This window comes from Bos taurus, chromosome 4, assembly GCF_002263795.3.
Source record: "Bos taurus isolate L1 Dominette 01449 registration number 42190680 breed Hereford chromosome 4, ARS-UCD2.0, whole genome shotgun sequence".
NCBI lineage: Eukaryota > Metazoa > Chordata > Mammalia > Artiodactyla > Bovidae > Bos > Bos taurus.
The window spans coordinates 69,734,769-69,750,112 of NC_037331.1; the positions used below are offsets into that span (position 1 = coordinate 69,734,769).

General features: G+C 38.2%; 2 protein-coding genes across 14 annotated transcripts in view; one reads left to right on the forward strand and one right to left on the reverse strand.

Annotated features, from left to right (window-relative positions):
• Positions 1–302: 302 nt before the first annotated feature.
• HNRNPA2B1 (heterogeneous nuclear ribonucleoprotein A2/B1) lies at positions 303–10,053 on the forward strand. 13 transcript variants are annotated; one of them, XR_806166.4, is made up of 13 exons: positions 303–505; positions 3,226–3,261; positions 3,359–3,469; positions 3,629–3,775; positions 3,992–4,202; positions 4,341–4,442; positions 4,518–4,598; positions 5,089–5,151; positions 6,281–6,400; positions 6,644–6,766; positions 7,362–7,444; positions 7,602–8,955; positions 9,503–10,053. XR_806166.4 is itself a non-coding variant. In XM_005205521.5 (12 exons), the coding sequence occupies exons 1-11, from the start codon at positions 500–502 to the stop codon at positions 7,421–7,423; spliced, it is 1,062 nt and encodes a 353-aa protein (XP_005205578.1). In that variant the 5' UTR covers positions 303–499; the 3' UTR covers positions 7,424–7,444; positions 9,503–10,053. The 13 variants fall into 13 exon arrangements, 4 of the variants coding, with proteins under 4 accessions (XP_005205578.1, XP_005205581.1, XP_024846327.1 ...); XR_234326.5 differs by having other exon boundaries at positions 8,289–8,955; XR_234325.5 differs by having other exon boundaries at positions 8,820–8,955.
• Positions 10,054–13,589: 3,536 nt separating this feature from the next.
• The window catches only part of NFE2L3 (NFE2 like bZIP transcription factor 3), a 34,433-nt gene continuing 32,678 nt past the window's right edge, over positions 13,590–15,344 (reverse strand). Inside the window, exon 4 of the mRNA NM_001077899.2 lies at positions 13,590–15,250. Within this exon, the coding sequence (NP_001071367.2) occupies positions 14,006–15,250 (1,245 nt within the window). The 3' untranslated portion in view covers positions 13,590–14,005. The remainder of the gene's footprint in view (positions 15,251–15,344) is intronic.

The following is a 15,344-nucleotide window of genomic DNA, read 5'->3' on the forward strand; positions in this document are numbered from 1 at the left end:
CTTTGGGTTGAGGATTAAGCTCCTCCCAACAGCGTTAATTTCAAACTGCGCGACCGTTTCTCACCTGCCCTGCGGGGGCAGGCCCCAATTCCGAGAGACAGAAATACGCAGGACTCGAGCCTTCCGCAATTTACAGAGCCCTTTTACGCAACTGACGTCCAGCACCAGTGCTGGCCTTAAAAGGGGAGGGGCACGTACTTGGCGCTAGGAGGTCGTAGAGCGTTCCCGCCATTGGCGGCGGTTAGGACGTTTACGCAACGGCCTGACGTAGGGGAAGACGCGTTAGTCGGGGGGAAGGTTCTAGAAAAGCGGCGGCAGCGGCTCTAGCGGCAGTAGCAGCAGCGCCGGGTCTGGAGTGGAGGTGCTCCAGCGGTGTTGTTTCTCGAGCAGCGGCAGTTCTCACTACAGCGCCAGGACGAGTCCGGTTCGTGTTCGTCCGCGGAGATCTCTCTCATCTCGCTCGGCTGCGGGAAATCGGGCTGAAGCGACTGAGTCCGCGATGGAGGTAACGGGTTTGAAATCAATGAGTTGTTGGAAAGGGCATGGCGAGGCCGTTGGCGCCTTATTGGAAGTCGGCCATCCGCCTCCGTGGGAGAGCGGCAGCGAAATTGGGCCACTTCATGAGCGGTTGGTCTCAGGGTATTTTTGGAGAGGGGTCGTTAGCAGAGGCCTAATTGTACAGCACCTTCCCCACCCTCAGCCTCACGGCGCCATTTCCCTTTGCTGTGGGTGGGGGATGGGGAGCTTCCACATGGCGGACGCAGCCCCTCTTTACTGAAAGTGGGGCGCGGAGGCAGGAATTCCTACATCGTTTTTAAGGAAGGGTGGTTTGGGGGTCTCGGCGTCCCCGCGTTGGAGCGTTTTGGCGGGTTTTGGGTCCTAGCGAACCGGGCTGCGGAGCTTCCCCTCCCCCCTCCCTGGAACCGGATTTGGCGGCCGCCATTTTCATTTCTCTCCTTCCTCGCAGCGATTTCTTTTTAACTCTCTAAATTTGACTAGCTTGACTTTTTCAGTAAGGACTAGAAGTGGGTAACTATTTATTTCTCTTTTCGGACTGTTTTCATGCTATTTCGAGGTGGATTCCGAGTGTTTACGGAGCTTGGCGCTTTAAAGTCCTGCGCACCTCATTAGAGGCTCGCTCCCTTCCCCTCGATGAAATGGCGCCATTGCGTTCAGGAGCCGCACCGAAGGGCGGGGGGAGGGGCGGCGTTCTCCTGGGCGGTTTCTCTCGGCCTAGGAGGTGAAACCCTCTAGGGTGTTGGGCCCGGTTTCACGCGAGCCATGGTATAAAGACCTCACGTTTTGTTTTTCAGTCCTTGTTTGAGTAACAGTTTTACCTGCGTTTCCGGTGATTGAAAAGGCAGTTGAATCGTAGGAAAATAAGATGAAAATTTTAGAGAAGATTATCGTTTTTGCGGGAGGCCGTGGGGAAGGTGGTCTTTGGGGGTGGGCGGTGTTCAGTACAGAATCCTTTATTTTCCTGACGGATTCTTTTTTAATCGTATAATTTGTATTTTAAGTAGTATTTTTATCGGGGAATTTAGTCTTTACTGGGTAAAACTACGGGTGTTTTTTTAGTGATAAACTTGAAATTATGAGTTTAGTTGTACTCTAATTAAAACATGGCTCGGTCCCTCAATGCGTGTTCTGCTGTATACAAAACTTTTATTAGGCTGAGCCACTATGTTTTTGAACTTTGTCACTTGCTTTTCTCGTTTATGTTTGCAATCATGGTTGATGATTACATTGATAAGCATAAGGTCTCAAGCGAAGGGGGTCTGCCTGGGTATTTTCATTGACCCTAAGCACGCTTATAAAATAACTTTGTTTGTAATCGATAGTGGACAGCGGGTAAGTTTGGAAAATGAGGTAAGTAATGAGTTTTTGCCTTTTAGTGATTTGTAATGTTGTAGATGTATTTTAGTCTCTCTATTTGGGTTTTAAAAGGCCAGTTAACTGACAAGTATTTGGAATAAATAAAATATGCTTGAGTGTACAAATACCAGTATGCCAAGTTACCGTTTTAATAGATCTTTTAAGTGTTTCGTAAGCTACTTTGAGAATTTATTTGTCTTTTCAAAAATGTCAGAATCTTAAAAGTAGCTATACAGGCAAAGAAATCTCTGAATTATCACTGTTTTCTGAACTGTTGGGATAATATCATGCATGGAGAGAAACTTCATGGAACTATGGGTTGAGTGTTGTAGTTCTATTTAATAAATTTAACTACATGCACTTGGTGGCTAATTTTCTGTGTTTCTATGTTATTTAACCTAGTCAACTGAAAACCAAATACAGTGGTCCAGGCTTCCTTAACTGATAGCGCAAAATACAGAGCTATTAATGTAGCTTATATGCGTGCTGGTTTGTAAGGATTGAGATTTCACCTCAGGCTCTCTCTTCACGTGAAAGTTGTTTTATGCTGTGTAATTTGCCAGAAGACCACTGAGTTCTACATGGTGAAGTGTAAATCGTAGTAGTGATATTTTGTAACTAGAGGGGATAGTCACAGTGGTCATTTAAATATTTTTATGGTTTTTGAAAAAAGTGATTACAGTGTCTTTTACTGTATTTGTCTTTTGGTTCAGTAATAGTTGATTGTGCCGTCAACAAAACCAGCTATATTAAAGTATGTGCTTTAGACACCGTTAATCATAAAAGTCATTTTACCTTGGTCAGAAAACATAAATTTTGAGGCTATTTTGCCACATATATTGAACATTTAAGATTTTCTCTGGAGAGTTGGTATATGAGAAAGAAAGTCAATACTAAGTTTTCCAGGGTTTTGAAAATTGAGTTACATTATAGTCACCACCAGAGGGAGCAATGACGGGAAACTCATTTTTTAAATGCTAAATCCAGAAATAAATGGGAACTGTGGGTTATAAAGCAAAAGTTGTTATATTTTAAGAATTTGTATTTGAATATGTAAAAGTGAACTTCTCTGTTCTGAGTTATAGGATCGAATGCAGATGTTGATAAGACTCTTAACTTTACAGTCACCAGGGAATAGATTTGCTCTTCTTTCTTCAGAAAGATTTTTTTTAAAACTAAGTGATGCTATATTTGTTTAAACTCATTTAATGTCAAGTAAATTTATATCAAGCATAATGGTTTTGAAATGTGTAGTTTGGTTGAGGCATTTTTTTTTTTTTGGTGTAACACAACTAATATGCAGTTTAACATATGGTTTAAATTTGATGTAAGTTTTTTTTTTCCCCCCAGAAAACTTTAGAAACTGTTCCTTTGGAGAGGAAAAAGGTACTCTGCCAGCAGGTCACCTCATATTTAAGAATTTTATTTCCAGCATACAAAAAGAAAATGTAAATAAAAATTGAAATGCTGTTTTCCTTTGCAGAGAGAAAAGGAACAATTCCGTAAACTCTTTATTGGTGGCTTGAGCTTTGAAACTACAGAAGAAAGTTTGAGGAACTACTACGAGCAATGGGGAAAACTTACAGATTGTGTGGTACGTTAATTGTGGAAGTGCTTAGGGGTACTAATCTTTCAACTGTTCGATTTCTCTGAAAGATGTTAAGTGACTTAGAGAAACTCACTTAAATTTATGTTGATTATTTTTAAATGCTGTAAGTAATAACATGGTAACATCACTGCTTTGTATTTCAAGGTAATGAGGGATCCTGCAAGCAAAAGATCAAGAGGATTTGGTTTTGTGACTTTTTCTTCCATGGCTGAAGTTGATGCTGCCATGGCTGCAAGACCTCATTCAATTGATGGGAGAGTGGTTGAGCCAAAACGTGCTGTTGCAAGAGAGGTGAGCAAATAGGCAACTTGTTTGTTCAGTAAACAATTTGGGCCTAAATTCTGTTTCACAGTTAGTGGCTTTTCAAAGAACAAGGTTCTTTATCATAAAGGTGCCTTACTTAGTATTTGGCCATAAGATAGAAGCCATGCTTATTACCCAGATAGTGTGCTCTTACTCCTGTTTGTGGTTTCTTCTGTCAGGATGACTTTTTTCCTCTTATTTCAGGAATCTGGAAAGCCGGGGGCTCATGTAACTGTGAAGAAGCTGTTTGTTGGTGGAATTAAGGAAGATACTGAGGAACATCATCTTAGAGATTACTTTGAGGAATATGGAAAAATTGATACCATTGAGATTATTACTGACAGGCAGTCTGGAAAGAAAAGAGGCTTTGGATTTGTTACTTTTGATGACCATGATCCTGTGGATAAGATTGTGTGTAAGTGTTTATAAGTGCTAGGATTGTAGTTCTTGAACATTTTGGGTATATTGACACCTACAACTTTGTTAAAAAGTGAGCTTGAAACTTAGCTATTACAGGATGCTGACTTAATGGACTCTGAACTTTTCATTCCAGTGCAAAAATACCATACTATCAATGGTCATAATGCAGAAGTAAGAAAGGCTTTGTCTAGACAAGAAATGCAGGAAGTCCAAAGTTCTAGAAGTGGAAGAGGAGGTAACTTTTAATTCCATATTTTTCTTAGGATTTATTTGTATAAATGTTCATTACTAACCAGGGTGTTTATTGTAGGCAACTTTGGTTTTGGAGATTCTCGTGGTGGCGGTGGAAATTTTGGACCAGGACCAGGAAGTAACTTTAGAGGAGGATCTGGTAAGTCCACCTTCTAAGCTTAGGAGGGTGAATGTGCTTGATTGAAAAACAGTTTTGATTGGAATCTAGGAAGTCCAACCTACTTTGTTATCTGTAAGACTTAAAGTGAGATCTGTCCTAATGGGATATTCTAATTTGGTTGGCAAGAGGTAACATTTAAAATCAGATTTGTATACCTCTAATCATGGACAGATAATGGCAGAGATTGTTTCATGGTCTTCACTTTCTGGAAGAGTTAAAAGGACATTGTAGCCATTTTAAATTTAGGAGACATTTTATGAATAGTGAGGTTTGAAGAGATCTAAAAGTTTCTTTGTTTTAGGCTTTATGTATGGGTTAATCTCAGTTAACTATGTAGTAAGTAGAAAAACTGCCACTGTCCATTGTTAACTGCTTTTTAAAAGTGGACAACCTGGAGGAAGTAGAAGCTAAAAAATTGAGTGACATAAACCAGAATGAAATAATCCTCCTTTTCTTCCGCCCTTAACAGATGGATATGGAAGTGGCCGTGGATTTGGGGATGGCTATAATGGGTATGGAGGAGGACCTGGAGGTCAGTTTTTTCTACTTTTTGATAATACCTGTCTAAAATCTTAAGCATAAACATGAAATGTCTCTTCTAAATTTTCATCTTAGCTGTTGAAAATTACCAAAAAAATTACTTGGAGGTGGTGTTATACTTTTGCAACATTAATTGGATAGATTTTAAATAAGAATTTAAAAGATGCCCAATTGTTTCTCAAGCAAAAGAATTGGAGATAGTGATATTTTGTATAGTGTTTTCCTTAAAAGTATTAAAAAGTGGTTATTGGCAAGATGAACATAATGACAGGGGAGTGTTTGTAGGAGCACTGTGTTGTCTCATCTCTTACCAAGATGAATCTACCAGGACAATGTCCCAAAAGTCCCCAAGAGAATTTTTCCAGAACATACCTAGTGTGCTGCTTCTGTGTCTAGCTAAGGTTTTAAGCCACTGTTAAGTTTTAGTTCATGTCTTTTATTGAAGTACAGAAAAGATAGGTACTTAATGACAAATGAAGAGGTTTGAAACTGAGCTCAGGATGCCTCATTCTGGTTTTGCACTGATTAGGCATGATTTAAGTTACGCTCCTACATGTCACTATTTCCAGCTTTGCTTTGAAATCCAAATATTGATTTGGTTTTATGAGAAAGATGAGTTTTTACAGTTAACTGCAAGCAATCTGAAACTACCGATTGAAGTTTTAAGTCAGTGTGAGTTTGCTAATTTCTGGTTCTTCCCCCCTCCCCCCATTTCTACTGAAGAAAAAGGTATAGTGGGCATTTTATTTAAGAGAAATGGTAGGTAATTCGCATTAGCCCACACGTCTTGTCTGCCCCAACTTACCCCACAAACTTACACAAATATAATTATTTCAAGATACCGTCAAGGGAATCCATAATATATTTATTTAGTTTTTGGGGGAGACCAGTGGCATTACAGATAATTATAAAGGTTTTACCCAGTTGGTTTGTGGGTAGGCCATCTTCACTGGCAACTGTTCACCAAGGTGGATATTCAGAATCTGCCCTTGAGGCTATTAGAGAAGATGTTATGGAAAGAATCTTGCAAAATTGAGTTTTGGAAAGCTGGAAATGGATATAATAAGACAGTTCAAATGGCGTTGAAAATACTAATTACTTAAAGGCTTATTTTATAATAGGTGGCAATTTTGGAGGTAGCCCTGGTTATGGAGGAGGAAGAGGAGGATATGGTGGTGGAGGACCTGGATATGGCAACCAGGGTGGGGGCTACGGAGGTGGTTATGACAACTATGGAGGAGGTAATAAATTCACCTGCAACCTTTATGTGGGAATTTGGATTGGAATTAATGGATTTAACACGTAAGATTTTTCATTTCATTGTTGTCAATAGTTGTCTTTAAAAATGTAGAACTGTAGATAGGTGTTTTGCATTCTGCTTTGTTTTTGTGGGAAATTTGTCTAAAATACCTAGCATGTATCATCGGTTTAATACTTGATTGTATGAGGTTCATTGTGCAAAAATTTCCAAATTTTTTTTACAGGAAATTACGGGAGTGGAAATTACAATGATTTTGGAAATTATAACCAACAACCTTCTAACTATGGTCCAATGAAGAGTGGAAATTTTGGTGGTAGCAGGAACATGGGGGGACCATATGGTGGAGGTAATTAGATTTTTCAGATTAGTGATGAAATGTTACTAACTTTCATGACTTGAAGATGACAATTGTTCATTATTTATGTTTGGGTAACGCGTCCCACCAAATACAAAGTGTTGCGGAGATTAAAGTTGTGGGAAAATAAGAATGCAACATCACTTTGGGAAATTGTAGAGGTTGGGGTATCTAGTAGTGTAAAATAAATGAACTACATGTTTTCAGTGGGATTTTTCCTTTTGGCTGACTAAGAAAAAGCCAAATTTGCTGAGAGCACTTTGCAAGTGGTATAAATTTTGTATGACTTGTATCTTTGAAAGCTAGCTTAGTAAATCTGAATTTTTAGTTCAAATTGTTACTCTTGAGATAGATTTCTTACATTTTCTTAGGCTGGTTATACTTTAAAATCTCTTAACTTGTATGATTATGGGAAAGAGCCCTCTAAAAGAATAGCAGTGATAATCTATGAATCTGGATAATTTGTCTCTTGAGTAAAGAGGTTAACTAGAAACAAGTTAATGGTCTGTGATCTGCTTGTTTTAAAGACTGGTTATAAAATAATTTGGGAAATTAAGTGTGTTTTCTCTTATTCCATTAACTTTAGGAAACTATGGTCCAGGAGGCAGTGGAGGAAGTGGGGGTTATGGAGGGAGAAGCAGATACTGAGCTTCTTCCTATTTGCCATGGGTAAGTAGCTTTTAAGTTTTACATTGTTAATGTCTTGGGAGACCTAGCTGCCAGGAGTTAAAAGCTTTTTAGGATCATGTTATCTTTCCTTAAAATCTGGTTAGATGGATAATTTCATAACCTATTTTTTTTTTACTCTTTACTTCTGTTGAAACAGGCTTCACTGTATAAATAGGAGAGGATGAGAGCCCAGAGGTAACAGAACAGCTTCAGGTTATCGAAATAACAATGTTAAGGAAAATCTTATCTCAGTCATGCATAAATATGCAGTGATATGGCAGAAGACACCAGAGCAGATGCAGAGAGCCATTTTGTGAATGGATTGGATTATTTAATAACATTACCTTACTGTGGAGGAAGGATTGTAAAAAAAATGCCTTTGAGACAGTTTCTTAGCTTTTTAATTGTTGTTTCTTTCTAGTGGTCTTTGTAAGAGTGTAGAAGCATTCCTTCTTTGATAATGTTAAATTTGTAAGTTTCAGGTGACATGTGAAACCTTTTTTAAGATTTTTCTCAAAGTTTTGAAAAGCTATTAGCCAGGATCATGGTGTAATAAGACATAACGTTTTTCCTTTAAAAAAATTTAAGTGCGTGTGTAGAGTTAAGAAGCTGTTGTACATTTATGATTTAATAAAATAATTCTAAAGGAAATTGTGTAATTATAGACTTTTTATTTTAAATAAGTTAAGGAGTGGGTAGTATAATTAAGGTCTATTGCAAAGCTGTTGTTATATTTGTGTAAGATAAATGCTGGTCAGATATAAGTGTGTTGTCTGCAATTCATGAGGATTAAATTATCTAGATAACTTAAGGGATATCTCTGCAAGGAGAAACACCTTTTTAGATCTTTTAGATGCTGCTGCTTCAATGCAAGGAAAGGAAAATAACCCCAGCGAGGTACTCTTCAGGGATACAGGTCTAGTACAAGAGAACTCTTTGACGGCTACTAAGGTCAGCCAGTCTTAAAAAACTGTGCTGTTTCTACAAAGCTTTAACTACAGTAGTTTTTAAGGATGCCAACGAAAGCTGAGGGTGTAGAGCAAAATAGTTCTAAGCTTCAGTTAAACTTCTTTAGGTAAGATCTCATTTACTTTTCCTTTCTTAATTTTCCTCCCCCAAAGATAAACTAATACTCTTCAATGGTCTTTCAGTATAGTTGGTTCTTATGTAGTATAACATAGCTATAAATTGAGTTTAACAATTTTATAAACTCAAGAGAATAATTTTATAAACCCTGTTTTCCAATCTGTCATTTTACTTATATTATTTTGGTTGTTTTTTTTTTTCCCCCTTTTTTTCCTTCTTTCCCACCCCCTCCCCCTCTATGAAGATTCAGGTGCTTAACATATCATTTTTTTCCCTGCTGGAATTTTAGCATTGATATGAACCATGGACAAGTATATTCTGCTGCCACAAAGACTGTAAAGTGCTTCATTTCAACAGCTGAGGCAAGCCAAGTGATCATTAATAAAGCTTTTCTTGGTTCCTTCAGTGGTGTTGGTAGTAAAATGGTAGGTAAAAGTTAGGCTGCAAGTTAAATCATGAAATTTCCCATCGTTAACACCCTTCTGTATTCACATTTCTTGGATCAAGCATTTTGAGTGAACTAGGGCTTTTTTTTGTTTGTTTTTAAAATAAAGACTTTTTTTTTTTTATTTCGATACTGTTCTAGCTTTACATGCATATCAGGATCAGGCTAAGGAAAAGGTAGGGCAAGATGGTTGGATCTACTTTCAGATAATATGTATTTATGAATAAAGTGTCTGCATTATAAATCTGTACATATCCAATTCTAAATACTTGGGTTTAAATGCAGTAATTCTTTCCCAATCCCTACCCTATAGGAGAGAGATAGCTTGGCTGCTGAAATTTCATTTCTTAGATGTCATCAGAGATTGATTGCCTGGCTTTATTGCCTTTTCAGGAATGTGATAATCAGGGCATATTCTACTGTATGCACCTGAGTCTTCTTTGATCCTAAGACCACCACTGAAGTTATTTAGGTTCTTTGGACAAACATGATAAACTTCTTCAGATACTTTTTTTTTCCTTTGGCAGGAAGGTGTCTTGCTGCAGGTAACTAATGAAGAAGTGGTCAACCACAGAGTCTTCAAGAAATAAGAAATTCTGTACCATCTGAAAGTAGTTCTTGTTGGTGCCTTCATTTTAAAAAAGCACTCTTTTAAGATTAAAGGGAAATGTTTTCTGATAAAACAGACTTCATTTAGTTACAGGGTCTTAATATAAAACAATTACAAATTGAGTATTGTTTGTAAAAGAGTAAACATCAAGTCAGCTAGAGAGATAAATGTTATCATGTTTTGAATTAGGTTTTGTGAGTAGACAGATTAAAATTCTATTTTAAATATAAAGTTATAAAATAAATACTTTTGTATTCAAATACTTGGTGTAATGTTTACACATAAAATGTGAATCTTGTTCTATGAACATTAAGTTGTCTAAAGGATTGCCATCCCCTAGATTTTTAAAGCAGTTTCACAAAGCAAATGCATATTGCCATTTTCCTTTCAATATTGATAGACAAATGAGAAAAGCATTGTGGACATTACTGGCTGTCCCTAATAAAATGCCATTCTTTATACACTGTATATTCAGCGTTTGAATAATGCTATAGATTTCTGGCTTTGCCTTGTATGTTTAACGTTGCTGGTGGTGGTTTTAAAATTACAGGTTTTAACCAGCTAAAGTGGTCCAAAAGAGGTGGCTATGCAAATGCATGGAGACATAAAATCTCTGAATTAGGTTTGTTTTGTTGTATTACACTAGTATCGTGGTTGTCTTGAGGGTTAAACATGATGGTATACCTGGATGTTAACTTGAAACAATGAAAAACCAAAGGGGACGAAGTAAAGTTGACGTTTTTACTATTTTGGTTCTTAATGAGGTATCTCACAGGTAAGTCAAAATGATGGCTAACAGAAGATGAGCTTTGTTTAAAATCCATCCATTATTAACTATGAACTTGTTAACATCTGGCTGTGGATTTATTAGGAAAAATAAGATGTTAAAAATGTCCAGCTCTGCGAAGAAGTTAAACTTTGAAGATAAATCAAGTTGGTATAAGATGATCTTGGAACACCCAGCACTTAACACCAGCACAAATAGGGGAAGATATTTTAATATGAATGAACAGGCTGAAATGAACTAACATTTTGAAATAGGTGATGTGGAATGTTGGTGTGTCCTAAGTGTTGAGCTGCTAATTTTCTTTTAGAAATGAGGTTTAAGGAAGTTTCCTGAAAGAGGGGAGTTAGTTCTGAGTTCTGTTAAATATATTCACCTCACTGTATTTATACATAAAGCGTTTGGAAACAGCTTAGCTGAGGTTCTAGCTGAAGCTCAGGGTTGTATAACCTGAGCTTGAAAACATAATTGGGGCTTGAAAATTTGAATCCAAAATGGCCTAATGATATGAGTTGAAGATAGCTGCTGGCTCTTTACGTCACCTGTAGTGAAGCAACAGACTTAACAAATGCAACACATGTTTGAAAGTTGTCTTGTGATCATGTCGGGGGGGGGGGGGGGGTGGGAGGAGTTGCTCACATGGTAAACAAAAAGTGCGCATTACTGGGAGCCATCTTGGGGGGGTTGCTCCCACCCCTGGTGAGTGTGTGTCTGGTGAAATGTTTCGAAACTGGATATTCTTTGGTTTTCACTATCCCAAGTAAGTGTGTGAGTACAAGTTAAAGTTGGTCTCAAATTCTTTTAATTATATTCAGTTACTGTTCAAGTGTGGGGTATATGGTGCCTTTGCAGGAGGTAGAAAATATCACTGATTTCAGTATACCTGAACTGATTTCAGTATACCTGAAGTGCATGTATACAGTTTTGTCTTGGTTTCACTTACGTGTCTTCAAAATTTGAAACATGTTCTCAGGTAGTATGTACCCGATGATTTTAATGCTGCTCTGCTGTTACTGCAAGTAGTAAAAGAAACATTCAGATCTTTGAAGATGATGGGTGAAGGGAGACTAAGGTATTTTAACATTTAAGTGAAATGTTTAAATTGTCAAACACTGATACATATTCCACAGGATGACTTTTTCTGGAGTAGGAATTTTGGCATTTAGGCTTTCAATGGCTTCTGTATCCTAAGGGTCAGTGCTGAGCTGGAGCCAGCCTTGAAATGGACCCCAAATATCCAGATCTTGTTGAGCACCCATTGTTTCAACTGCCTGGTGGCTCAGGAAAGAATCCTCCAAAGAAATTTGGGTTTGATCCCTGGGTAGAGAAGGGGATGGCTACCCACTATTGCCCAGAGAATTCCATAGGATCCCAGCAAATCCAGGGGGTCAAAAAGGGAAGACTGACTTAACATCTGCATTGCTTGAATTACTTACAGTAGTTTAATTTCACCTGGGGATTTCATCATGGCCTGTTAGGTGCCAAAAGGGATGTAAGCTTTTCATAGGAAGAAAAAGAGATTGAACCAGATTTCACCTGATTTTCAACTAATGTAATTTTATCACAAAGGGATGATTTCAGGACCAACAATGTCCTATAGGAAAGGAAAAGGGACTACTTTAACGTTGGAAGCAATTCAAAATGAAATGTTTGGGTCAATGTGTGAACTCAAGATGATCTCGGAACTAGAGCAGTCCGATTAGTCTCGGGGTATGAATTGCTAAGTAGGGAACTTCAACTAAAATGCTGGGATGACGCTTTGACTGCTAACCCCTGGGGAGTAAACATCTTCAGTACTGTACCAGAGTCCAGTGTGTGTCTTGTACAAAGTGACTGTCCAGACAAGCCCATGGCAAGTGAGATTGAACTGGCTGGTGATTGCTTCATTCATATATCTTTGGGGACAATGCACCAAATACCTTATATCTTGCAATGTTTAAATTTTACTGTGAATGTTTTGAATTCCAGCTCTTAAATTGTACCCCTTTCTTCCTCGTTTGATGTTCTATAGTTCTTTGTGATTTTGATATTTTCAGGGATTGGGGAAGATGCTGAGCCTGAAAAGGACATTCAATTGAGCAAACCAGGATAGTTGCATAAACTTTCACAAGTAAATTGGTTTTGTGGACATTGTTACAAACTTGAAATAACTTGTGCCTCTTAAGCCAGAACACATGAGTTGTGTTGCCTTCCAAAAAGCAGGCGGGTCAGCACTGAAGTGGGCATTGTTCAGAACTGGTCAGAAGAGCTGAACTTTGATCAGGAATCATTTTGCTTTGAAACAGATTCTTAGGTTCAGTTTAAAATGGAAGTTTTCTGTAACTTACTCCACAGTTCAGTAACCTAAAATAACTGACTTGTGATACTGGGTAGTGAAGATTCTAATGTCTAACCTTAGGTTTTTCTAATCAGATACTGTGTGTGTAGGAGTTCAGTTGTGCCTGACCTGAGTGAAGTGGGCAGCTACTTGTTCCAGGATCAAAGTTGGCATCTCTTGCATTGGCAGGTGAAATTCTTTACCACTAGCACCATTCAGGGAGCCCTGTCAGAGTGGACGGCATTTGTGCTACTGTTCTCAAACCATGATAGTTTGGACAGCTGTCCCCATGTTAACTCTATTCGAGTGCTGTCATTTCTAAGATGACCAAGTTTTCAAGTCTCCTTTGTTTTTATGAAATCACTTCATTTTGCTTTTATTTGTTCAGTCTACTCATTTACTGATTTATCCCTTAGTGTAAGTCTTGAGTTCTTGTATGATCCATAATGTTTTCACATTTAAGCAATTTGGTGGGGTGTTTTTTTGTTTTTTGGTGTGAACTTGACAATTTCCTAGATAAGGGAGCCAATCCCTACAGGCTGGCTTTACTGCCAGGGAGTTCCAGTTCCCCGTATGCATGTAGTTACGTGGGGGAGGCTCTTTGTCCTCAGACATTAATGTAGTACAGTATTTTGAAAGCTCCTGGATAATTTGGCGGGGGGTGCATCCTAGAGTAGAACCTGGTCTGTTTCATGTCATGTGTTAATTTTGGAGGGGTGGGGGAGGCCAATATTGTCAGTTCAGTATACTGACTTCAGTTTGGCTAGAGTCTGATCAATTTGTAATTTAATACTATTGCTGTCCTATTTGCTGGATATTCACCTGTATTTTTGTGGGTGTTTTGGAGGAGAACTATAAGGTAAATTTGCTTAGCATCTATAAAAGGCAAAAGTGAGCACTTTATAAAGTCAAATATAAAGTTTATTTCCACAGAAAAAGCTATATAAGTTAAGGATTCATAAAAATTAAAAAGGCTCTTGAAAAAACACCCAACTTCAGTGCTAAGTGAAAAAACTTAAGGTTAAATTGCATTTTAAGTCAAAAAACATTTTGAAATAATTTCATCCAGTGTTTGCTTTTTAAAAGACCATCTTAAGAAATGGCTACCAAAGTAATGCTGTTTTCATGTCACATTGTACGTACTGTTACGACTTCATGAAGTTGTGGCTTCTGCCCCAGGTCTGATACTGATACCTAAACTTGTCCACATAAGCTTGAAGTTGTAGTACTTAAAAGCTAACATGAGCTAAACTTGGAAGCAGATGTGTGAGCCTTTATCAGTTTCTGACTGCTTTTATGTGTATTGGTGTAATCCATCTTCAATTTTTTCTCTCATTTTTTCGTTTTCCCTTTTGGTTTTCCTTTTTCTGGCCTGGAATTATTAATTCCTTGGGTACAATCACAACACTTCCATCGTGGGTGCACTGAAGAGCATACTGGTTTGGACTGACTGGTCTACCTTGATCATCTCTTAACCTACTAAAAACATCACAATAGAGGTGGTGCAGTTTCTGTTTCATTATGTTTATAGCTTTGTGACACTGGGATTGCTCTCTTTTAAGGGTTTCCTTCTTTGCTTGCAAGCTACATACATCATCTTCCAGATTCAAAATTACATCCAGTTTACGCTTTCGGCAGTTCTGAGCAGCAACTTTATTTTTCCCTCTTCGTCTAATGTCACGGATGAGCGACACTTGTAAATCTGTTAGATAATGCCTGCTTAACATGCTGTTGAAAGAATCTACAGGCATGCGGATAATTTCATCCACAGAAAAAGGGATATGCAAAGCTTTAGCACGTTGTTCATCACGGCTTAAGTTTCTGTCTGTGTCATTCAGGTATCTACTTATTTTCTGTGACTTCCCAGGCATTGAGAAAGATTCTGAAGTGGATTCTAGTGCACTTGGCTCTAAGTGGTAAGTGTGGTTATGTGATACATGTTGAAATACAAGGTCTCCGTGAAAATGAGAATCACTTTTGTCATTCATGTAACAAAGCTTACTGGGCTCTGGACAGTATCCTCCTACAGCCCCTTCTAGGTCATGGTGGGAAAGGTCACTGCTAGAACCTGTAGCACCTTCACATATAGAGTGAGAAGAATTAGACTTGATAACAGAGGTGCTATTGTTACTTGAGTCTAAGGAAAGCCCAGAATCATAACCTGGTTCTTCAAGCAGCCAAGAAACTTCCATGGGATCAAAACCTGTGGCCAAAGACATTAAGTTTGTCTCATCAAGTATGTTTATATCAAGATCATACAGATGGTCTTGGCTTAGATTCCTCATCTGATTGTCAACAAATGGAAGAAATCCTGTCAAATTAGTTCCAGGAAGGGTCTGTTCAGTATTGGTAATAGAACTTAACTGTAGAATTTGTTCTTGTGGCTGTGAAGTCCTTGCTACTGGATCCCTTCTAAATGTATTGTCAGAACACCGTAACATGGCCTCGTGGAGACTTACATCATGACTTACAGCTTCGCTAAAATTTACATTATAATGTGTGGGGGAATTCATGCCATCATTGATACTTCTGGGGAGAGGAGCAATATCTCCCAGTGAGACTCCCTGAAAAAGGAGAGGAAAAATGCTGTAAATACATAAAACTATTTCAACACCAGTTCTAATACATAAAGCAGTACTTACAGTTCTCTTTGTTAAC